Source organism: Alnus glutinosa, chromosome 2 (assembly GCF_958979055.1).
Source record: "Alnus glutinosa chromosome 2, dhAlnGlut1.1, whole genome shotgun sequence".
In the NCBI taxonomy this organism is placed as follows: Eukaryota; Viridiplantae; Streptophyta; class Magnoliopsida; order Fagales; family Betulaceae; genus Alnus; species Alnus glutinosa.
The window spans coordinates 9,373,174-9,399,268 of record NC_084887.1 but is presented as its reverse complement, the minus strand read 5'-3'; the positions used below and the strand labels follow the sequence as shown (position 1 = coordinate 9,399,268).

The window sequence follows — 26,095 nt, the reverse complement described above, 5'->3', positions numbered from 1 at the left end:
GAAAGAGGTACAGACAAATTACTCTACTCAATGATTTGGTTGTTAAATACAGTGTGCTATATATACGCAAAAACAAAGTATCACTTCAGGAATCTATAATCATGACGATTTGCTCATTGAATCATTGAAGTTAGGTGGTAGTAGGTAGATTCGTTTTGTGTTACAAGCCTGAGAAACAGACCGTGTAACAAGGCCATGGATAGGAAAGTTGGAAGGATGAGTCCTGCAGGGCTTCCCTATGACTTAAGTTTAGAGGTTTCAGAGGAACCTCAAGACCTCACAACGTAAACATTGATTTTTATCAAACTATTCTCTGCCTATTTTATTGTAGTACTGCTCCTTAAATAAAGGTTACAATTGACTCAAAATTAGGGTTAGGAATTGTAATCCCACCCTGACTTGGACTAGGATATGTAAAGCTCCTTATATGGGAATCTCTCACAATTTATTACATGACTTGGACTCTCCTAATATGGAAATACCTTAAGGGTTAATTTACTACATAGCTGACTCAACCATAGTTAATGCACATACTCTCAGTATTCAGAAAGGTAGGCAAAGAGCAAGACTTAAAGAGTAACTGAGTGAGGATCGTAACATTTCTCCCCCCTTAAAAATGTCCTAGGGCCTGTTTAGTAACCCCCTCCCCTCCCTTCCTCTTATGGGATGAATTTTTTTGTTGAGTAAAAGTAAAAAGTGATTGATGTGATATAAAGTGAAAAAAAAAATTATATGAAAAAGTGAAAATTTTTTGTATTATAGCGAGAAAGGAAATCAAGCTTCTTCTCCCAATAGGCATCCGCTGGAGAATAAACCACCCAATGCACTAGTACTTCGGCCAGCCCCTTACGTATTCGTACTTTGTTCCAACACAGCTTGCGGCTGGATAGACAAATTGGGAACTTTCGAAAGCTGGGTTGGTATAGGTTCTCCGGTTCCCATGTATTGCTTAAAGACTGAAATATGAAAAACCGGATGCAACTTAGACTCCTTGGGCAAGTCGAGCAGATAAGCCACGGGCTCAATTTTTTTCAAAATCTTGAATGGACTATATTTAGCTGCCAATTTGGCATTGCTGCGCAACTCGACAAAAGATTGTCGGTATGGTTGCAACTTCAAAAAAACCGAGTCTCCTATGCAAAATTGCTTCTCCTTATGGTGCTTGTTGTAAATTTGTGTCATTTGATGTTGAGACTTAAGTAACCGATCCCTAGCCTTCTGGAGCAATTGATCACATTCACCAAGGTCTTCTCAACTGCTTCCACCTGAGCGATGCCCTTAACATTAGATAACAAGGTGGACGGAGATCTACCATACATGAGTGCAAAAAGAGTGAGGTTATGAGAGAAAATGAGTACTAGTATTATAGCAATACTCAACCCACGATAGCCATTTAACCCATTCCTTAGTCCTGGAACTAGTTAGGCATCTTAAGTATATTTCCACCGTGCAAGTGAAGACTTCCATCTACCCATATGTCTGTGGGTGATAAGTGGAACTAAAATTGAATTTAGTTCCATGAAGGGAAAACAACTCTGTCCAAAAATGGCTTTGTAAATGTTGGGTCCCGGTCACAGACAATGGACTCTGGCATTCTATGTAGTTTGAAGATGTTGTCAAAATAGACCCGAGGAACTTGGGAAGCAGTATAAGGGTGACTTATGGGAATGAAGTGGCCATATTTTGTCAATTGACCAATGACCACCAAAATTGTAGATTTCCCATGGGACTTGGGTAAGGCATCCACGAAATCCATAGAGACCTTAGCCCAAACTTTTGTGGGGTTGGGTAGCGGCTTCAAGAGCCCTGAAGGCATGGTGGTTTCAGTTTTATGCCTTTGACACATGTCGCACTGCCTAGTAAAAGCCTTGACTAATGTAGGACAGATTAATAGAATAAATAAAACAAGAATTTAAGAGGAAGAAGACACAAAAATAGAGGAGAAGAAGCTCGGAAAAGGAAGGAAGAAGAAAGTCGAGAGAGACGGAAAATAGGGAGAAGACGATAGCGGCGTAAGCTCAATTTTTCATTCATCATCAATTGCCTATTACAAGTGAACATTATGCTTAAACAGACTCATAGACTAAACCATAATCCTAATATGACTAAGGGCCAAGCCCATTATTGGATTACACATCAATTAAATTAAATAAAAATAAAACTAATACTTTAAATAAACTAAAGGTCCAATTTATTCCGTATCATTGACCCTCTCCTTCATTTTGGGCCAGTAAAAAACTGCTTTTAAGCCTATGCATGGTTTTAAAAAAATAACCTTCATGTTCAATAATAGTAAGCTGGATGAGAGGAGAAGTGCTAGACAGATACTACCCGCTCTTTAAAGAAAATTAGACTCTCCTTGAATTCCCATGGACCTTCCGCCTCCCCTTCTTGTATTCTTGAAACCAGAGCTTGTAGGTCTGAATTAGTTCGTATTTCACTTTGGATGGATTCTAGCCAGTGAGGCACTGGAAGAGAGATAGCCATTAGGGTTTTTGGTCCTTCTACTCTGGACAAAGCATCTGTAGCTGAATTTTCTTTTCCCCACTTGTACTCAATTTCATACTCATACCCCAATAGCTTCAGCCACCATCTTTACTGAGTGGTGATTGATATAGTTTGATCCAGTAGGAACTTCAGGCTTTTTTTATCAGCACGGAACCTTGAGCCCAATAAATAAAATCTCTACCTTTTGAGAGCCGCAACTAGGGCCATTATTTCTTTCCCATAGGTAGAGAGGCCTAACTCTCACCCTTGATAGCCTTGTTAAAATAAGCTATGGGCCTACTTTCTTGCAATAATACTACCCCAATGCCAGACTCCAAGGCATCACATTAGACTACAAAGGGTTTGGAAAAATCAGGTAGAGCCAGGACTGTAGCTTGAGTCATAGCCAGCTTCAACTCGGTAAAATATTTTTCAGCTTGAGTTGACCACCCAAAGGCATTCTTTTTAAGTAATTCTATCAAAGGTTTAGTAATTGCTCCATAGCCTCGAAAGAATTTTCAATAGTATCCTGTGAGACCTAAAAACCCTCTCAGTTCCTTGAGGGTAGTGGGCTTGGGCCATTCCATGATTGATTCAATTTTTTCGGGATCCATTACTACCCCACGAGGGGAGATGATCGATGTGGCCCAAATAACTTACCTCCGCCTTGCCAAATTGGCATTTGTGCCTTCTTACAAGCAACTGATGGGTTAGCAAAATGTTGAAAACATAAGCCATGTGTTGTAAGTGTTTGCCCAATTTATGCTATAAATCAAAATGTCATCAAAGAAAACCAGAAAAAGTTTTCGGAGTACCTTACGAAAGATATCATTCATTAAGGCCTAAAAAATAGATGGAGTGCTTGATAGGCTGAACAACATTATTAAGAATTAGATCTAACCTTGTAACCCTTTTCCCATATTCAATTAAAAAAAAAAAAAAAAAAAAAAAAAAAAGCCACATAGCAACTTAAACCTTGGTCCCATCCAACATCTAATCCTTTGGTGCTGACATCCCCTGCAAAGTGACCCTCTCTCAATGCCATGTGAAGCTCATCACCAAGCTAGAGAAATCCCTCAAAATAAGTTTTGAGTGTTTACAGCCAAATAGCACCAAAGATGGTGACTGCTCGACAGAACCCTCCACTGAGAAGAGTCTCCCCATTGGCCACGAGCATCTTCATCTTCTCAGTCGGAGCCGGTGCGACGCCCACCCATCGGGCTGCGGCAGAGCTAATGAAATTGTGCGTGCTCCCACTGTCAACGAGAAACACGATCTTGCCGCACCCCAAGTCTCCCTTCAACCGCATCGTGCGAGGCCCTCGGGTTCCAGTGATGGCATGTAGAGAAATTGCAGCTTGCGCCCCTTCATGAAATTCAGGGTCATCATTGCCGCCCTCCTCAACGGAGGTTCTTCCTTCACCATCCTCCAGTTCCAGCCAAAACAATTTGGCACATCTATGGCCAGGTATGAATGTCTCATCACAATTGAAGCACAATTCCCTTTCCCTCTTGTCTCGCAATTCCTCTGTAGTGAGCTTCCGAATTTGGGGATTCTTTTGTCAGGTTAGTGTCGGCGATGACATGGGTGGCAAATTAAGGGTATTTTGGTCTCTGGCGCATTATTGCGTCGTTCGGCTTGATGTTTGGCATCGTACAGCTGCGCCAAGCCTATTGCGGCGATAAGGCTCGTGGGGTGGCCTGCTTGCACCTCTGGCCGAATGGTGTCCTTCAGCCCACTGATTAAACAACCCAGTTGGTGTTCTGTGGAGAGTCGTCCAACACGACTTAACAGCCTTTCAAATTGTGCTTGGCAGCCCGTGGGGCGGCCTGCTTGCACATCTGGCTGAATGGTGTCCTTCAGCCCACTGATGAAACACCCCAGTTGGTGTTCTGTGGAGAGTCGTCCAACACGACTTAACAACCTTTCAAATTGTGCTTGGTAGTCCCTCACTGACCCATTCTGTTGGGGCTCAACCTTCCTCCAGATATTAAGTCTACACTCTTGCATATTATATTACTTTGTAGATAACGTGTTTGTTATTTGTAAGCTACTAATAGCATTATACTTCATTAGACTTTCCTGTTGCTCTTCATACTGTATAACATTTACGTGGTATTAGAGCTACACTCGCCACCGTCCTTTTTCAGGATCCTTTTCAATGGCCACTTCAACTCCACCAACCTCCCCTATTTCTTCCACATCTGCTCTCAATGCACCTCCCTACAACCCCCCCCCCCATTGCCACTGGTCCCACTTCTCTCCTCACTTCCCTTACCCACAAACTCACATGAGATAACTATAGCTTATGGAAGACTACCGTTGTTCCTATCTTAAAGGGACACTCTCTATTTGGCTTTGTTGATAGCACGTCAATCTGCCCTTCTCCAACAGTTACCACCCAGTCTGAAACTGGGACTGTCATTGCTCCCAATCCTGCCTTCACAGCATGGACTATGCAGGATCAACTCATTCTTGGTGAATCACCTCCTGCTTAACTGAATCTATCCTATCTCACGTTGTCAGATGCACAATGTCCAGAGATATTTGGCTCACTCTTGAACGTTTGTTCAAATCTCATTCTCGAGCACGCACCATGCAAGTCCATTCACACCTTGCCACTTTGAAAAAGAGAAACTCCTCCGCGCCCTGTGGTTTGCAACAAATCTGGACACATTGCGATGGACTACTACCAACGTTTCAACAACAACCTTCAAAGGGATTCCCATCCCAGCATGCAAGCACTAATAGCTTCTCCACAGCCCACTGCTGACTAGCATTGGTATCCTGACTGTGGGGCCTCTCATCACATCACTTCTGATTTAGCCAACCTCAATCTGAAGGCTAAAGAATATGGTGGTTCGGATCAACTCAGTGTTGGGCCTCTCTATATAGCACATTGGCCATTCTCGAGTCTCCACACCTCACTCTCCTTAAAAATTAATCTCCTTTTGAGGTTCTTTTTAAAACCCCACCCAATTATAAATTGTTACGCATTTTGGCTGTGCTTGTTGGCCTCATCTTTGACCTTACGACTCCAACAAATGACAACCTCGCTCCTCTCTATGTGTTTTCATGGGATATAGCTTACGCCACAAATGTTACAAATGCCTTCTTATCCCTACTGAGCGCATTTGTTTTTCACGTGATGTCATCTTTCAAGATCTTTTTCCTTTTGCTGATAAGGCTCATGCCTCGTCCAAATCTCTTGCTTCCAAGCCATCCGCATCTCCTATTCATTTGCCTCTTTCCCACATCTGTCCAGTTGTGTCACCTACTTTCTCTCACCCACGTGAAGTAGTGTCCCAGTTACTGCATCACGAGTTCCCCCTACATGTTCCAACTCAGACTACATCTCTTCAGCCTCTACACATGACAATCCTTCTCCCTCCCCTTATTTCCCTTTTGCAGACCTATCCTGTCCTAACCCACCAACTTCCTGCACTAGCCCACTCCCACCTATCTCCGTCACAACTACCACCCAGCATCCTATGACCACACGGTCAAAGCACCACATTTCTATACCAATGCTTCTTCTAGATGGCACTCTAAAGTTCCCACTCCCTCATGCGTTGCTCACCTCTACTAACTTGGATTGTTATTCTACAGCAATCAGGCACCCCAAATGGTGTGAGGCGATGAATGTTGAGTTTGATGCTCTACTAAAAAATCAGACTTGGCAACTTATTCCTTCATCCACTGTTGGAAATATCATTAGCTGCAAATAGATTTTTTAGATCAAACGGAAGGCCAACGGAACAGTTGATCGTTATAAATCCCGCTTAGATGCAAAAGGTTTTTATCAGAAACCACTTCTTAACTACGGCGAAACCTATAGCCCCGTCGTAAAGCCCACCACAGTACGCACTCTGTCACTTGCAATTTTTTCTAGTTGGACTCTAAGGCAAATTGATGTGAATAATGCCTTCTTACATAGCACTTTATCGGAAGATGTGTTCATGTCCCAATCCCCTGGGTTCTCCCACCCCCAATTTCCCCAACAAATTGGCAAATTACATAAAACTCTTTTATGTGCTTAAACAAGCTTCTCGAGCTTGGTTCTCCGGATTGAGTAACAAGTTGCTTGCCATCGGCTTTTATGGAGGTAAGTTAGACAACTCATTGTTCATGTTCACATTTACCATATTTATTATGATTTATGTGGATGATATCATCATCACCTACTCTAAGGCTTCTACCATTGATGAGTTGCTATCTTTGCTTGCATATGATTTCTCTATCAAAGACCTTGAGCTTCTTCACTTTTTTTTGGGCATCGAAGTGATCGGCACCCCTAGTGGTTCTCTCTTATCGCAAAAACGATACATTTTGGACATACTTTGACACACTAACATGGCTGCTGCCAAACCAGTTTCCTCTCCCATGTCCACAACCACAAGTCTCTCTGCCTTTGAGGGTGCTTCCTTTGATGACCCAACTTTGTGTCGGAGCACTATTGGTGCTCTCCAGTACTTGTGCATTACACGCCCTGATATCTCCTTCACAATCAACAAACTGTCTCAGTTCCTGTAGAAACCCACTATTCTCCATTCGCAATCAGTCAAGCGTCTCCTACGCTATCTCAAGCAGACTATCCACTTCGGACTTCAAATTTAGAAATCCTCCTCTATTACCCTTCAGGCCTTCACACCGATGCGAACTAGTCAGGCAGTCGTGATGAAAGGAGATCAACAGTCGGGTATTGCATTTTTCTTGGTCCAAATATGGTTTCTTGAAGCTCTCGCAAACAAGCTACCGTAGCTCGATCCAGCACTGAAGCTGAGTACAAAGTACTTGCTAATGCTGCAGCTGAGATTTCCTAGCTTAAGTCTCTTCTTCATAAACTTGGCATTCCCGCACACCAACCTCCCGTACTTTGGTGCGATAACATAGGTGCTTCTTATTTATCTTCCAATCCTGTGTTCCACGCTCGTACAAAACACGTGGAAATTGACTTTCACTTTCTTCGTGGTGTGGTTGCCTCCAAAACACTTGATATCCACTTCTTGTCCAGTCATGACCAACTTGTCGACATCTTCACCAAACCCCTCTCCACTGTTCATTTTTCCTTCTTTCGGAGCAAGCTCAACGGCATGCCTCTCCCGTTGACCTTGAGGGGGCGTGTCAACGATGTCCTCACTTACCCCAACGTAGCTAACTCTCAAGCAACTCTATCTCCTAGAAAACCTCCAAGAGACAAGAACCATCAAGTCTACAAAAGTTAGGAGACTAACTGACTTCACAAGCATCCACGACTACCGTTAGCAGGAAACATATGGCTCAACCTTGCTCCAGATATAAAGTCTATACTTTTGGATATTATATTACTTTGTAGATAACGTGTCTGTCATTTGTAAACTATTGATAGCACTAGACTTCATTAGACTTTCCTGTTGCTCTTTATACTGTACAAACTTTATAAATAGTGAACTGAGTTGAATACTAAGTGTTAGCTTGTGATTAACTACATTCTGTTTGACAAAATTACTATTATGTAATGTTGCTACATATTCAGGGATGCCGTTTATTTCAGAGTTTTCATTTTAGAAAAGTGGTTCAAGATGCTCAAAAGAAGATTCTATGCAGATTCAAAGTCAAAGAAGTCAGATCTCAAGATTTCGTCTAGACGACCTAGTCATGCGTTCGGACGCCCATCAGTGTCTAGAAGTTTCAAAGAGTTCAAGGTAGCATCCGTCCGGATGTCATGGAAACATGTCCGGACGCTCATTAGAGATCGACAAGAAATTGGATTTCCTTCACAGACACAGATATAAGAAGACAGCTCCATCCGTCCAGACAACAGGGCAACAACGTCCGGAAGCTATCCTTGATAAGGCAAGACGTGGAGAAGAATTGCAACCGTCCGAATGACAGGGCAACACTGTCTGGACGTAGTCTTTATTATGAAAGTTGTGTGCAGAAGAAGTACAACCGTCCGGACGCTAGGGCAACACCATCCGGATGCGGCCCTGATATGGTATTGTGTGGAGTGCGGTATGGAAGGTCGGTTGCACAGCTGTCCGTCCGGATGACTTCAGCTTGCGTCCAGACGCCGCCTAAAGAAAACCAAATCAGTGTCGATTTAGGTCTTCTGTAGCCTATATATAGAGGCCTCTAGACATGTATTATTTACAAAATTTGGTATTGAATTCTTTAGTGCTTAGAGAGTATATTTTAGGGAGAAATTGTGAAGATCCGCTAACTCTCTAGCCGTTGCCGTGGTGCTGTTGCTGTACTCATAACTGAAGTTAATCTTAAGAAGGAGCCCTAAGGTAAAGGAATCCATTGAAGACCTCTTCAAGTAAGAGACTTGGTTAGGAGGCGTTCACGTTGTGTTAAGTGTCAGAGTGCTAGATACGATCACTGCATCGGGTATGTGAGTGTTACTGTCTATATACTACCTTTGTCTTCTGATAGTGGATTTCCTGGGCTTGGTTGCTCTCGAGTGATTTTTCTCTTAATTGAGTTTCCACTTCGTTAACAAAATATTTGTATTCTTTAAATTCTGCATTAACAATATTTTGTTACACATTGTGCACGCACACACAGAGCAAATTAGAAGTCTTTTAATTTTCAATTGGTATCAAAGCTTGATACACTCTGTTTAGATTTATTTCTTGAGTGTAATCTTTTTGACTTCTATTCTTTTTTTTTTTTCTCTTTTTTTTTTTTTTTTTTTTTTTTTTTTTTTTTTTTTTGCTATGTTTCAAAATCTTAATAATGTTTCTGCTTTTTGATGGCACGAGCTATGACTATTAGAAAGCTCGTATGCGTTTCTTTTTAAAATTCATTGATTGTTGGTAAAGTGTTGAAACTGGTTCGACTAAGCTAGATAATACAAATCTCAAACTAGTTTTTGAAAAAAAAACGCACGACTTGCTAACAATAAAGCCCTCTATGCTCTTTCACCGTCTGAATTTGCAAAAATTTCAAACTGTGAAACCACTTAAGAAACATGGCAAATCTTAGAAATAATATATGAGGGCACTAAACTTGTTAAATCTGTCAAGCTCCAAATGTTGATTTCTAGATTTGAAGAGATTAAGATGCTTGAAGATGAGTTCAGAGAGTTTTACACTAAGATGAGCGACTTGAGAAACTCGAGCTCATCTGAAAAATTCTAAGATCTTTGCCTGAGCATTTCAAAATTAAGGTGACTACTATTGAAGAAAGCAAGGATCTAGAAGAGATGAAGATTGAAGAGTTGGTAGGATCTCTTCAAACATATGAGCTTTCCCTGCCTCCAATCAAGAAGGTAAAGACTATTGCGCTCAAAGCATCTAAGAAGAAGGCCAGAGTCTCATTTGAGGAAGACTCTGATATTGAAGAAGATGTAGTAGCAATGTTGGCTAAGAATTTCATAAGACTAATGAAGAATGATAAATTCAAAAAGAAGAAATTCTCCGAAAGACTAAAAAAGGCCCCAAGAGAATCTGAGCCTGAAGAAGCAGAGAAGAAGGACCCAAGAGGTCCCAGATCTTTTTAATGCTCAAGCGTTGGGCATATTCGGGCTGACTGTGGGAATCTCAAGCAGGGTAAAGGGAAGGCCTACAATGCGACTCTCAGTGATGAGTCAGAAGAAGAAGAAACTCATGCTTAAGATTAGAAATTTCTAGTCTTTGTGGCTCCACATGAAGATCAGGAGGATTCTCAATCCTACTACTCTGAGCACAGTGATGAAGACGGGGAAGAACTTAAAGAGGCCTATAAAGTCTTCTGTGTAGAGTTCTTAAAGTTGAGGGAGACTCGTAAGCAGCACATCCATGAGTTGAACAGTTTACAGACAGAGAAGAGTTTTTTGCTGCTCAAGATACATGATAGTTGGATAGGGTCACTGATAAGAAGCTGACTCATATGTTGTCAATCCAGAAGAGCCCAACAGACAAGATCGGACTCGAGTATGTAGCTTTGTCCTCTGATATCCCCTCTACTTCTAAGAATGTATTTGTTAAGCCCACAGTCCCCGAGCCTCCATCCGCAGGCCTAGATAAAGGAAATGAAGTAATCGATGGGGATGTGCCGATTAGTGCTAAGGCTACTCAGAAGCCTCCTATCATTAGAAGGCCTCCTATATGCCACCATTGTGGTTTGAGTGGGCACATCCGACCCTAGTGCTCCCTTCTTAAAGCTCAGAAATCAAAGGTCAAGAAAGAGGTGCCAAGACAAGTTACATTCGACACTAGACCTCTGGCCCGTCATTAGGCTCCACAGCATCAGGCTCCATGGCATCAGGCTCCACCGCATCAGCGACAATAGCAGTGGTTTGTTCTTGCTAATCAGAATGGCAAGTCCAAGTCAAACAAATCAAGCACTACATGAAGAAGCCACAGAAGCTTGAGAATGACCAATTTTATAAAGGAATGCCCTTATGGATGCAGAGCATGATAAAATGGATGGACCACTAGATGAAGGCCTGTCAACAACCACCATCAGGAAGGCAGGCATGGGTTAGAAATAATGAAGATGTTCACCCCTTGAGGGGGAGTGGACTCACCTAGATGGTGATAGTACATATGCCTAGAATTTGGTTCCTAATCCTAGAGCATCAGGTTTGATTGCATTGCATTATTTTCTCCATGACATTTTTTTTTTTGCCTTGCAATCTAGGAACCATTATTGTTTTATCCCCATATTTCTCTTGTTGTTCTTGAGAAACTTTTGTAGGTACTTTTTGGGGATGGTAGAAAAGGCATGTTAGGCGGCTATCTTTCTATCCTGGTATTTTTGAACCTCTTTCCTTGATGACAGATTTTATTTTACCATACATACTAGGTTTATTTGTGTTTCTTTACCATTGAAGCATGTTTTTATTGTTTTTGTTGTTTTTCATAAAAAATAAAAAAAAAAAAATTGGGGGAGAAGATGCAGATATGGGAAGACAGCTGCATTCGTCCGGACGACAGGATAACACCATCCGGATGCTATCCTTGATAAGGCAAGACATGGAGAAGAATTATGAAAATTGCATGCAGCAAAAGTGCAACCATCCAGATGCTAGGGCAACATCATCTGGACGCGGCCCTAATATGGTATTGCATGGAGCACGTTATGGAAAGTCGATTGCACAGTTGTCCGTCTAGACGGCCTCAGCTTGCATTTGGACGCCTCCTAACGAAAATAAAATCAGTGTCAATTTAGGTCTTCTTTAGCCTATATATAGAAGCTTCTAGGCATATATTATTTACAGAATTCGATATTGAATTCTTTAGAGCATAGAGAGTATATTTTAGGGAGAAATTGTGAAAATTCGCTAACTCTCTAGCCGTTGCTATAGTACTGTTGCTGCTCATAACTGAAGTCTATCTTAAGGAGGAACCATAAGGTAAAGAAATCCATTGAAGACTTCTTCAAGTAGGAGACTTGGTTGGGAGGTGTTCACGTTGGGTTACGTGTTAGAGTACTAGATACGATTGCTGCATCGGATATGTGAGTGTTACTGCCTATGTACTAGCTTTGTCTTCTGATAGTGAATTTTTTGGGTTTGGCTACCCCGGAGTGGTTTTTTTTCTTAATTGAGTTTTCACTTTGTTAACAAAATATCTGTGTTCTTTAAATTTCGTATTTACAATATTTTGTTACACATTGTGCACACACACACGGCAAATTAGAAGTCTTTTAATTTTCACTCAGGAAGGCAAGAATTCCAACCAACTCTATAATGTCTTCAACATTTACATATAGATTCATCCCCAGTGTTTGTACGTCGTTCCTCCATCTGATCAAACCTTGAGTTCATGGCTGTGAAACGCTTCTGTATCTTCTGCCTATTAGCCTCAAGTTTAGCCTCTAGGTGTTCCAGCTAATGCTCAGTCGTTGTTGGAGACGATGAAGCCATGGCTGGCTATGATATCAAGTTATTACGAGCTTGAGAAACAGACTGTGTAATAGGGCCTTGGACAAAAAGGTTGGCAGGATGAGTCTTGTGTGGCTTCCTTATGATTAGGTTTTAGAGGTTTCAAATGAACCTCAAGACCTCACAACGTAAATGTTGGCTTTTGCTAAATAATTCTCTGCCTTTTTTTATTGTTATACTGCTCCTTAAATGAAGGTTACTACTAACTCAAAATTAGAGTTAGGAATTGTAATCCCACCTTGACTTGGACTAGGATACATGAAGCTCCTTATATGGGAATCTCTCACAATTCATTACATGACTTCGACTCTCCTAATTTGGAAATACCTTAAGGGTTAATTTCCGACATAGCTAACTCAACTATAGTTGGGTTATGATGCTACTCATTTTCTGCTTAGATGTTACCGTATGCTTGTTATTCTCGAAGGTTTGGAAAACTTGTATACGAGTATGGCTTAGTCATATGATATATGTAGAAATGAGTGTATAAGTAGTAAGATTCCTCATGGATACGAAGTGCCTGTACGTATTTAATTACCATATTAGCTACAAAACTTTTAAAGAATAATTCTCACTAATAGTAGCTATTATAGTAAACGTAAGGTAGAAAACAAAAGAGTTAGCACATTGTGAAAACTTAGTTTTATACTGCTAAGTTTTTGTGAACTCACAGTTCCACCTATGTGGACGCGCGTGGTTATCACAATGACCGTGTAGATGTTGATACTTTGGCTGCAGGTACCACTGATGTCGACGATGACCCAGTGGCATTGTATTTGGGATACTACGATTGAGGCTCTTCGCATTTAGTCATATGTGGGTCGGACTCGGATAGTCTGTATTTTTGTACAGACATTTTGTATATGGCTTGTGTCGCATGGAACACTTATTTTGTATAGCCATTTATGATGTAAATAATACTTGATTTAAGCCTTAAATAGATAGACAAATGTATGGCTCTGATGTTGTATTTCTACTTTTGAGTTAATGACTTTAGTTCCGGTGCTACAGATTTATCTATGATATATTGTGCATATGTTATGAGATGTATTAAGTTGATGTTGGCTTAATGACTAATCGCCATGCTACTATGATGATTCCGTTTTGTATAAAAATAAAAAATAAAAAATGGGTCGTCAAATACATGAAAGGCCCTTAACTTCGTGAACCTAGCTAGATTAAATAATTAGAAATGAAAATTACTAAATTAAGTTTAGTAATATTTAACCAACAAACAAAGCATGCGCTGCATAGATTTATTTGGTGGAAAATATTTTGAAATAATATAATTTACCTCCCCCATCAACACCAAGGGCGACAGGGCACAACCCTGCAGCGACCACTGCGGCAGATCCACTAGAAGAACCTCCGGAGATCTTGGTGATATCATATGGATTTCTAGTAACCCTACAGTAGTGTACGTCATATGTTAATTGTTTCGAGATGAACGAATACAATAATATATATATATATATATATATATATATATATATATATATATATATATATATATATATATAATAAAAAAGCAGAGTGGAGTTTGTTACCCGTAGTGAGGATTGATCCCACTTGTTCCAGCCCCAAGTTCATGCATATTGGTCTTCCCAACAAGTATGGCGCCACATAATCTGAGGCGCTTAACACAGCATGCATCATCCGTACAAGGTCTTACTTTGTGCAGCCACTTCGTTCCTCCTTAATTAGTTTTGAGAATAAAGAAAGTTAGGATTATTGGTCTGATAGTAACAATGGGGCCGGGATATATATATATATATAGAATCTTGAATTAATGTACCTGTAGTTGGATAAGGGCAGCAGTCTATTTCATCCTTGATAGCAATTGGGATTCCATCTAGGACTGATATTGGTTGTCCTGGAGATCGATAGAATGAGATTAATGCATGATTAATCCAGTACTGTTGGGGCATTCACAATTAGAAAGACACGTGCACGACGTCGTGCTTTGCTCAACCGACCGATATATATATATATATATGTTAGAGTACTACTAGCTAGTGTACGTACGTACCTCGTTCATACCGAAGTGTGGATTCAGTTGCTTGCTTTAGAATATCTTCAACATTATAGTTAATAAAGAATGACATCTGCAAAGGAGGATTACAACATTCATGCACAGCCGCTATAAATCGCTCGGCAACCTGTACAAATGGAAAAAGTCAACTACGTACAGTGAGTATATATATGTATAGTAGCTACAACAAGGACATACACATGGCGGCGATGGCTCGCATAAAAGATTTATAAAAGCATTTTAAAGGATTTCAATCACAAATAATGACTACATTAAGCTCTTGAATATTATACGTAACAAAGTTGGCCTACCAATCGAGGAGTTATTTTTCGGCAAGTGTAAGCTCTTGAATAGTCCAATATTGTCCACCAACGAAAATAAGGTTTTATACCACCAAATATATCTTCTGCAGAAATAGGCAAACAGTTCACTGCCTGTTGAACTTGTTCAGGTGGAGATAAATCTGAATCTATGCATTTCACTTCTTCTTCTTTGAGATCTGCAATCATAAACACATGCATATATATTAACAGAAAGATATCCTATATACGTAGATTTATTGTCGATCGATCAGTTAATAATAGCAAATGTGTATTGTTTATATATTAATGTCAACCTTGAGACAATAGATAAATTATATATATACAGCTTGTGTTCTAGAAATTAATAAGTAATAACTATCTAAAATGTAGGGAAATTAGGTGTAGTACCTTAATTGGCCATAATTCCCTTCCCCCCTTCAGCAGTTTACAGTTGTAAATCAAGAAATTTACAGTTACTCCATTATTGAATTTTTATTAGTTCTTACAGTCCATTATTGAATTTTTATCCAATTATAATTTAAAAGCCACATACATAATATTTAAGAGTACACAAGGAAGATTCTAGTCCTCCTTAATTAAAGCACTACTCCATTATCAGTTGTCTTAATTAGATTATTGCTTGAATTATGAAAAGTCAGTTTCAGTCACGATTTGTGGTACGAACGTTGTAAATTAATTTTATAATTTGGAAAGCTGTTATAGTGCAAAAAAGAGCTGAAATTAATGCAGCGAAAGTGAAGGATAAAACAGACCGTACCTTCAAAAGGATGTAGGGGAACGAAGAGAGGAAGCGTCTCTAGCTCCGCATTCGTTATGAGCTGCAAAAGTCGAATACACTTTTTAAGCATTTCAGAACAAATTGGCCCACCCTTTGTTTAAAATTCTGTGAAACTGGTGTATGCGGTATGATATGCGCCCTGATTTTCCAATTATTGCAATCACTAATTGTTTACATTACTCTAATGCCAATACATTAGCTAGTGACGATCACATGCATATTTATTTGTCATCTCTAATAGATATTTAAAATGAAGATAAATGTTATTTTTCCTTCTCTCATCCAACTTTATTCATACATTTTTTAAATCTACTATGCAATCTGTAGAGCCTACATGTGGGGCCACTTGAGGTCGGATTTGGTCGGGCTGTTAGTATATGACGGTATGCGTACAATATTCGAGGTACCAGTGTTGTATTTAATGTCTCTAGGGACAGTGTTAATCCTGTCTGGAAGGAATTAATGTCATGGGTTTACCATATAGAGAATAGCTAAGACCTAATTCATATATATGTATAGCATGGTTTCTCTTTATTAAAAGTTATTGTTTCTTACTGGAATTATGCATCATCAATTCTTTAAAATAAACTACTTTTTATTAGACATAATAAAGGAGGCAACACACATAATTTCCGTGAAAAACTCACGTTTATAATTCCAGAGATATAAAATGTTACCTAAGGCTCATTGTATAACCGCTTTTGTAAAAATTCATTTACTAAGGTATGGACTTACACATTTACTTCTTTTCCATTGTAAAACACATCAGTGTTTTGCAGATTAGCAGGTTACCAAGCAGTAGAGTGAGAAATTTGTTGAGATGAACATGTCAATCGGATGGCTCATATTATCATGGTGGTAATTAGTGGTTAATTGTTATGGTAATATCTGTTTGGAGGCTCTAAGTCTGTGATTGATGATGCATAATTAAGTCCTAAAATTTTATGGCTAAAAGTCTCAGATCATGATTTCCGCTTTCCACATACTTTTTACTATAATAAGTTTATGGGAAATTCCACATGTCAGTTACCAATTAATTGAGCTCGAGGAATTGCCAGTAACTCTTCAAGTTAAGTAAATACAATTACCTAATTTTGGAGGCGTTACAGTATGATATCAGAGCGTTCGGCTCTGTTGACCACAAAAGATGAGCTTATTAGGTTGGCTTTGAAATATACAAAGACCAAAACATATGATGGAATTAGGACTTTTGGGTATTATAACTTTAAAGTTGAGGTTTAGGCTAAGTGACGGCCTATATTTGATAGTGTTAATAATTGATTGGTAAGGGTTTAGGAACGAACTTCAGTCACCCTATTGCAGCCGTTTGATTATGCTACATGAGCAGATGCGTGACCGGCATAAGCACAAGTTGGTGTTATGTAATTGTCGGTGGAGTAAGGACCTTATGTGCTAGGATATAAGGCCCTTTTTGCGGTACGCAAGCCGAAGCTCATGATGAATAATCACAACGTTCCCACAAAGTATAAATCAACCCATGAAGAATATTCGGGTGATAAGACGAGCTTGACAATGAACCACACTCCAGTAAAGTGGAAACATCGTAAGGCAAAGAGGAATTGCAAGACAGAAGCCCACATGTCTTATGTGGCTAATGAGTATGCAGAGCTGAAATGGAACGAGATACAACTACTGAAGGCCACTTCAAGGGGGAACACATCCCGTGAGGATAGCATTTCTTCTAAGCATCAATGAGGATAACACAACAATAATTAAGGAGGAAGAGGACACGGTTGAGGACAATGCCATCTATCATAACTAAATTTAGGATCTGACGTTTAGTAGTTAGGTTGACTAGGCCACATAGGTGCACTGAATAGATAGGTTGGGTTACACCTTTAGGTAGTAGCACACACTCTTTTGTTTTGAAGGAATTTCCAAAGTAAGCAAAAAAATTTAATTGCTTCTAATCCTAACTTCAAGCATTGTTCCTTAAGCTAAGTTTCTAAAAAAAAAAAAATTTAAAATTTAAAAAACGAATGTTCTATAGATTTGGCAGGGAACGTTTGATATCGTGTTCGAACGATCGAGCTCAACCTTTGAATGTTCGATCTTGCCCAGAATACGTTAAGTTTGAATTTCAAAACTCACTTTTTTTCACAAAATCTCTCTCCGAAACGATATTTTGGCCACATCTCTCCCTCAAATCTTCCAATTTTTCAAAGATCCAAGCCTATTTGCAATTATTTAATAAAGTAAGCATGCTTTTAACCAATTAAATTTTGGAAATATTGATTTTTAGGGTTTTCAAATTTTAGATTTGGATTTTCCAAAAGGATTATTGATTTCTTTTTTTAATCTTAGCATATAGATGTTGTAGAATTATTTGGGAGTGTGGGTGGGATCGATTCCACACTTTTGAGCGAAACCCATTCGGATTTGGGGGTTTTAACCCCAAATTCGAAAATGCCTTAGATCTCCTAGGAATTATTGATTTCTTGTAATTATTGTATTGGATTAAATACCCATTATAGGTAAATTTGTGGTTTGGACCGTGACCTCGTCATGCCCAAAACGTTCACAGAAATCCAAGTGTTCAATGAAATGCCCCAACGAAAACCACTTGAAAAAAAAAAAAAAACCACATATTTTGACACCTTTAGGGCTCACACCGAATGTGAAACCCAAGGAGAAGCCTACAAGGGCAATTCCATCATTTTATGACTACCCAACGAGATTTTCTCATTAGGGCCAACCATGCCTTGTGTGAATTTTTCCTCACATAAGTGTTGTAACCTATGTCTTGAACCTTACACCACTCTTTATGGCTTAACCCGGTATTTGACACAGGTTACCTCGTTAAAGCCTAACCTATTCACTGTGTTGGAATTTGTAGGTCACAGTACTAAGTTAAGGTCATACATAAATAGGAATTGATTAATATTTTTGATTGTAACAAGACAATGGCACGTACTACGAGAGACAAGAGACGACAGAGAGCAGATGCCAAGGACTCATCCTCTTGTACCTGGCGTAGGGTTGAGGCTGAGGCAGAGGAGACAAATGTCTCAATGTCAGCTAAGGGCTCTACCCTGACCCAGACAATCAAGGCCACTGAGCCAGCCCCCAAGACTCCACAGCTTTAGAGCTTTGATGCCACACTGTTAATGGACGTCGATGTGGCCCGTCGATTCACCACCAGTTACTATGCCTAAGGCCTTCTCGTGGAGCGTAGGGTCGATTTGACAAACATCCAAAGACGCTCTCAGAGAGTCCCAAAGCTTCTTGAGTTCCAGGGATGGGGACATATGATCTCAAAGTCCATCCTTCCGACGACTAACTTGGTTCACAAGTTCTATGCGAACATCCATGGGCATAGTGAGGGATACTTCATGACATGGCTCTGCGGGAAGTATATCTAAGTGGACCCCAACCTGATTAGCACCATCACCCACTTGTCAAAGGTGCCTGACCAAGAGTACCCATGGCTCGGAGAGTATTTCGCAGAGGGACAACCCCACGTCATGGCTACAGTAGGGACTGGAGGGTTTGCCTTCAACCACCTGTCGGCTGAGGCTCTACTAGTCTATTGCATTATTTCCAACTGAGTGCACCCAGTTAAGAATACTGACCCCATTACCTTTGAGTGGGTCCTGTGCTTATACGCAGTTGACACCGTCATGAGGTAGGCCGATGATACTGACATCAGCACAACTCTACCATTAGGGGCATTGATCACCCACATAGCTAGGCATGCCGAGGGGCCCATAGACAGAGATCACTACACCCCCCGATGAGCCTTTCACCAGCCGATACTTTACCGTCACTGGCGTGCACCTCCGACACCTAGTAGCGACTGTGCCAACTTAAGCACCCCTACTAGCTAGTCAGCAGGTAGCAGAAGCCCACTTGTTAGACGGTGCCACATCATCCCGGGCTGCCCCTGAGGGTCTGAGTGACTCAGTGATGCTCACTCGAGTTTTGGAGGTAATGACCCAACAAGAGTAGGAATTGGTGGACCTACGCTAAGAGGCGACAACCTTACACTCAGAGGTCAATCGGTTGTCTGCAACATTTGTTGATGAGTAGGGGAATTGGACTGCTGAGCTACAGGGTCAGAGAAATACCACTGAATGGATTCTCGACATTCACCAGGCCATCATTCGGGACAGGATTACCCCGCCTCCGGACGTGAATGATTTTTCGATCGACCCCAGCTTGTTCCAAGGCAATGGAGCAGCCCCGTAGATGATTTACTTCTTTTTTAGTGCATGAAACAATAGTTTATTTTGTTTTATTAGGTTTTACTTCCATAATGGGGTGGCAACTTTATGATATTTAACATTTAATCCTTTGTTGTTGTTTTGCTTTTTGGATGATTTTAATCTGGTTCTGACATTTTCTTTTACAGAATTTTTGGGAAACCGAAATTTCTAGGATGAAACTTTTACAAGGAAAGAAGAATGTAATACCCCAAAGGGGTGACCGGTGCCAACCAGGGGTGGCTGGCAACCACCCCTTGCTTTTTTTCTTTTTTATTTTTATTTTTTTTATTTTTTATTTTTTTATTTTTATTATTTTTTTTTTTTTAGTTTTACATAAAAAGAATGATAATTTTATGAAATTTGACAAAAACAATACCAAATGAAGATGTTACCATCATTTTTCTGGAAGGACGCTAAAGAAAAAAGGATGTTGATGAACTTTTTTTATTTTATTTTTGTTGGTAGTGGTCGTGTCGTTGCTGATATAAAACATTAGGAATAATGATATTGTCGTCGTTGATATAATAATTGAATATTATTTGTGACAACGGGGTGCACAGTCACTAATAAAAATTATTAGCAACCATAAATGTCATCACAAATACTAAACGTTTGTATGTGAATACTGGCAATATGCGACGATTGGAGGTGTGGTTGCGAATATAATAGTATTAGCGACGACATTTGCCTCCAAAGTTAGTTAAATTATTGGCTACCACTTTTGTATTCATGGATAACAATATGCGATCACTCTTCTCTTAGAGCATCCACATTGGGTGCTTTAAACAACCATATTCCTTCAAAATTTAAAGAACCACATCTAATCTTCCATCCGGTTTTCAAATGAGATGCCGTAATGATCATGGATGCTACATGATCCCCAACACCCCCAAATTACACAAACCCATCATCTGGGTTTGAGAAGATGTGGGAAAAAATCTCCATCGTTTCCAAGCCGTAGTTTAAAGAAGCATCGTGCCCCCACGAGCAACCCACGCCACCGTCCATGCAGTTATTGAACCACAAGCCCAACCATCGTGCTGCAATACCCACAACCTCGCACCGCGCACCCTAGCTTTAAATCCCTTGCCGATCAGCCCGAATCACCAAACTAGTCCAAGCGGAAGTCACAATTCCGTCTTGTTAGTTTATTGGCTACATTCCTTTGACAAAAACACTATATTGTAGGTTGCTGCTTTAACGGGGATGCCGTATTATTTTAGAGTCTTCAAATATTTAGATTTTATTTCTCTAATATGGAAAAAGTCTTAATATGACAAGTTTCAGTGTTACAAGCTTCAAGAAGGCTATTTCAGAGTTCAAGGAAGATTCTACACAGTTTACAACTCAACAAAAGTCGAATTCCTTGTTCCCATTCGGACGGTCCAGTGAAACGTCCGGGTGCCCTTCTGTGTCGAGAATGTTCTGACAGCCCAGCGTGCATCCGTTCGAATGTCAGGGTAACACCGTCTGGACGCTCTTCAATGTTCGAGAAGAATCCAGACTCCTTTGTAGACTTGGATTGGGAAGACAACTTGCAACCGTCCGAACACTAGAGCAACATCGTTTGGATGCGGTTTTAATATAAAAACGGGTGAAGTACGTTATGGAAAAGCAGTTGCACAGTTCACCGCCCGAACGCTCTTTGCCTCGTTCGGATGCCGCCTAGAAAAAACCGAATTAGTGTCGATTTAGGTCTTCTAAAGCTTATAAATAGAGGCAACTATGCATGTATTATTTATAGAATTTGGTATTTAATTCTCTAAAGCTTTGAGAGGGTGTTTAGGTAGAAATTGTTTAAATATGTTAGCTCTCTAAGAGTTGCTGGTGTGTGGTTCTTGTTTGTATCAAGTCTAGCTTAGGGATGAGCCCTAGGCTAAAGGAATCCATTAAAGACCCCTTATGGGAAGAGACCTGTTGGGAAGTGTTTGTGTATAGGTACACGTCAGAGTGCAAGGTATGATCGCTGCATCGGGATATGTGAGTGTTACTGCTTTGTTACTAGTTTTGTCTTCTGAATAGTGAAATTTCTGAGTTTGGCTGTCCCAGAGTGGTTTTTTTCTTAATTGAGTTTTCACTTCGTTAATAAAATATATGTCTCATTTAAATTCCGCATTTTGATATTTTGTTACACATTTTTCGCACACACAGATGGTAAACTAGAAGTCTTTATTATTTTTCATGCTACCACCACCCCATCTCGAAAGAGAAGTTGTGTTGTACCTATGGCTTAGATCCCAAAGGTGGCGGGGGTGGCTTGCGGTTGTGGGAGGTGGCCGCGCGACATCTTCGGCCACCTACAGATGGCTCACGTGCCACCCCAACCTCCTGGGTGGTCCGCAGCCAGCCAAACGTGGGCCGAGGGTGGTGGCGAGCCACCGCCTGCCAACTCTAGGGGTGGCTGCCAACAAGGGTTCCTTTTTCCTTTTTTTCTTTCTTTTTTTTTTTTACAAAAAAAAAAAAAAAAAAAAAACAAAAAATATACATATTTTTAGTTTTATATATTTATATTTTTAATATATTTATATTATTTTTTTAAAGAGTAAGAGGTGTCATGTTATTTATTGGGCCTGACGTTAAATAATAATAATAATAATAATTGAATATTATTTGTGATAATTAAACGGGACGCACAGTTACTAATAAAAATTATTAGCAACCATAAATGTATTAATAAATACTGAACGCTCATATATGAATACTGGCGAACACCCTTGCAATTGGGAATAAGAGTATAATCGCGACAATTGGAGGTGTCGTCGCGAATATAAACTAAGCGACCACGTTTGTCTTCAAAGTTGGTAAAATTATTGGCAACCACGTTTGTCTTCAAAGTTGGTAAAATTATGGATGACAATATGCGATCCCATGCTCTAATATTCTTCCATCCGGGTTTTAAATGAGATGCTACAGCTACACTGATCAAGGGTTAGCGTACCAACTTTATCTCCTAATTTTTATTTTTTTTTATTTTTTTTTTCATTTCTCTCTCCTTCAACTTAATAAAAAGGGATAATTACACTTAACCCCCCTGATTTATCCACGCTGTGGCGATTTACCCCCCAATGTACCAAAATTGGTACATGACCCCCCCCAAACTTGCCAACGTGTGACAAAATCGACCTTCCGTCCAGTCGCCCGTTCGTTTGGACTGAAAGTCACTCACGTACAAGTCATGTGACCGTTTAAGACAAAGACCCTCCCCAAGTCACGTAACTTGCACATGACCGACTTTCCGTCCAAATGAACGGGCGCCTGGACGGAAGGTCGATTTTGTCACACGTTGGCAAGTTCGGGGGGTTATGTACCAATTTTGGTACATTGGGGGTAAATCGCCACACTGTGGATAAATCAGGGGGGTTAAGTGTAATTATCTCAAAACTAAAACTCTTGTCATATAGCTCTATAATTTTTGGAGGCAGGGGAAAGAAAATGTTGTCTTTAATATTATAGTAATATTTTCTTATTGGTAGGAACTAGAGTGGACTTTTATCCTTTTCCAACAGGTTGGTGATTGGTTCTTGACTCTTGAGCAAGCAATAATCTTATCAGGATTTTCTTAGTATACGTACTTTCTTGACATCAGGATACTCTCCGGTTAATTTTCAATTAGAGAAGAGTCGGTTTTTTATATTTAAGGATGTTTTTGTAATTTTGCATAGTGTAAAATTACAAAAATATTTCTAATCGTAAATGACCAACTCCTCTCCGGCCAGCTCGATCCACTCAACTGGAGAGGATCCTGATTCCTTGTACCTTGTTGTCTTGTTTTGATCAGTTATGCTATGCCTTTGTATTAAATGATTCTTATTCATAAATAATAAAAATAATAATAAATGAAATAAGAGACCAAGAAAAACCGTGTGTACCTTGTGAATTAGATTGTCTCTCTTCAGGATGTACAACAGCAATGTCCCGAAGATCCGTGACTCCAGAAACCAGGCGAAAATTTTGACCATAAGTCCAGCCATTCTAGGAGCTACATATGCCACAAAAACACACTTCAGTATTTTTTGTATGTGCACCAAATACGTGTCAGTAATACAAGCCTTAAGCTAAAATTTTGCAGAAGTCATCAATAAATTAATTACCAAAATACATATATATATTTCTCTCTCTCTCTCTCTCTCTCTCTCACTAGTTTAATGGGTTGAGGACAATAAGCTTATCTTAACCAGAATTATATATAGTTTTAGATGAAAGAGATCGAGGGAAAGAAATTTGGCAGGCAATCCTCAAGAAACTTTATTCTTGTAGATGGATGAACATAACGCTGAAAATTAAAGGAAAGAATTCTGTGACAAAGAAGAAGAAGAAGAAGAAGAAGGAGAAGAAGAAGAAAATTAAAGGTAAGAATTCTGTGACAGAAGAAGAAGAAGAAGAAGAAGAAAGTTGAACCTTTAACATGGGCTCGGAGATAGTGTTCGTGACTAGTAGGACCAAGATCAACCTCCTCCACCGGCTTGTACACCAGTCCTTCCTCCTTGAACAACCACCCCATTAGGCCACTATTCTATGATGTTTGGTTTTAGTTACTTTCGAGGACAACAGAAAACAGAGCTAATATTGGACATAGAACAAGCCTCACACAACCTATGCATACCTCTTTTATAGGCATAACAAAGCAAACAGAGTTATGAGAGAGTGGGGGCGGATCACTCAACCAAATAATCAACGTTTCAAACCAAAAATAATAATAATAATAATAAAATCAAATAAAAAGAAACTGTTAAGTACTTTGAGATGTATATCTTGCTGCGATGATGTGCATAGTTGGCTTCTTTTTATTTATTTATTTTGTTAATGACCATTTCATGTTTAGCTAAATGAAGTAAACAATAACAGAGAAGACGATATATTTGTTAAATCACTACTTATTCTAAAAATTTATGTCAATAGGAAGAGTAAACAATATACTTTAACAATATCTACTTTTATGTTGGGGCAATCCCTCAATTGTTGGGTGTATGTTTTTGCTTAGAAATATATCGATTAACATATTTCTCAAGGTTAAATATTATTTTGCCTCCTCAACTATAAAGCACCACTATTAACAAATGTCATGATTTGACTTTTCAAACTGTCAATTTATTACAATTTAGTCACATCTGTCAATGTTAACCATTAAGTATGATGAAAAATCAAATTTGATCAAAATGTTCTGAAAATGCGCTTATTTTGACCATTGAAAAAACAAAAATTACCATTTGTATTTATTAATTTGTAAAAAAAATAATATTTTCTTTTTCAAGAAAAATAAAAGAAAAAACAAATCTATTTAAAAAAATAAAAATAAAATAAAATAAAAAAATCTATTTTTTTGTTAAAAGTATCTAGGGGTAAATGCAAAATCAGTTTATAATAGGCCTAAATTTTAAATCGCGTATAAAAAATAAGGATAAATGTAGTACTAGTCATTGTGGTTGGCCTGAATTACAAATTGCTCCCTACACAAAATAATTCTGAGGTTAGGAGGGTAGGCCAAAATAACAATTTAGTCTATGCAGTCAAATTCTTTTCGAACACTTAACTAATTTTGTTAGTATATCATGTCACTATGACGAGTTAGAATTAAAGACATCACCATCTACCATAAATAAGTTGTAGCACGTGTCTTTACTTTATGAAATCCTTGCTACATGTGTATTTTTTTTTAATGAAGTATTTTGTTTGTTTTATTTCTTTGCCTTATAAGGATTCCAAGTCCTGCTTTGATTAGTAGTTATGTCCTATATGAGTTTTAATTTGTAATAAGTCGGTAGAGCCTTATAAAAGTTGATGTATCGATTTCTTTAAAATGCAATGAAAAGAATTCAAGTTTTTTGATAAATTCTTAGATGAGACTTCTCTAAAGCTTTGGTGAGACTCCACAGCTTGGTGTGTGATTGTTGTCCTCTGTTCAGGAGAGTTCCAATTGGTGCTGCGTCAAAGTGGTATGAAAGCCCAATCGATTTTTTTTTTTTCCACTACGGGTAAACATTGTTGACAAAGAATTATGGATTCCAGGTGTTTTCTCGAAGGTGTTGTGTGGGGTTTGTCCTCTGGAAGAATGGGTTGTCTTGTGTTGCTATGGGTAGATGCAGACTTGTAAGAAACACAGATCTGTTGTGTAATTGGGAGGCTTCTTGAAGGTGGAGATTGAGGATTGATTACACAAAAGACAACCCCTACTATACACCACTTTCACAGCCTTCAATAGAAATTCGACACATCAGAAAAAAGACACTATACAGAATAATAGAATGAAAACACCATATCTTTCTGTCAAACCAACCCATCGATCACTTTTTTCATCCCCACTCCGCCCCAACTAGTCCTTCGGCGATTTGCGCTGTCAATAGCCACACTCAGTCGCGCTAGTCCACCGAACCACCCTGCCTGGCTGCCATCACTGTG

General features: G+C 39.4%; 1 protein-coding gene and 1 long non-coding RNA gene across 8 annotated transcripts in view; one reads left to right on the top strand and one right to left on the bottom strand.

Moving 5' to 3' along the window:
* The window catches only part of LOC133860722 (fatty acid amide hydrolase-like), a 41,048-nt gene extending 16,728 nt beyond the window's left edge, over window positions 1–24,320 (bottom strand). For 6 of the 7 annotated variants that reach the window (XR_009898925.1, XR_009898924.1, XR_009898926.1 and 3 more), the window contains exons 1-8: window positions 24,098–24,319; window positions 23,569–23,678; window positions 15,453–15,513; window positions 14,684–14,871; window positions 14,370–14,499; window positions 14,136–14,213; window positions 13,888–14,035; window positions 13,635–13,747 (exon numbers count right to left, since the gene is read on the bottom strand). Coding sequence is in view for 4 of the 7 variants with exons in the window: in XM_062296326.1 (XP_062152310.1) it covers window positions 13,635–13,747; window positions 13,888–14,035; window positions 14,136–14,213; window positions 14,370–14,499; window positions 14,684–14,871; window positions 15,453–15,513; window positions 23,569–23,678; window positions 24,098–24,200 (931 nt within the window). In the remaining 3 variants the exon portion in view is untranslated. Of the gene's footprint in view, window positions 1–13,634; window positions 13,748–13,887; window positions 14,036–14,135; window positions 14,214–14,369; window positions 14,500–14,683; window positions 14,872–15,452; window positions 15,514–23,568; window positions 23,679–24,097 lie in introns of all 7 variants that reach the window. The other variant, XM_062296324.1, reaches the window with a different exon arrangement.
* On the top strand, window positions 3,462–9,100 carry LOC133859428 (uncharacterized). The gene is made up of 3 exons (XR_009898748.1): window positions 3,462–3,954; window positions 4,053–4,428; window positions 8,003–9,100. It is a non-coding gene; the product is annotated as an uncharacterized LOC133859428 (long non-coding RNA).
* Window positions 24,321–26,095: the final 1,775 nt, after the last annotated feature.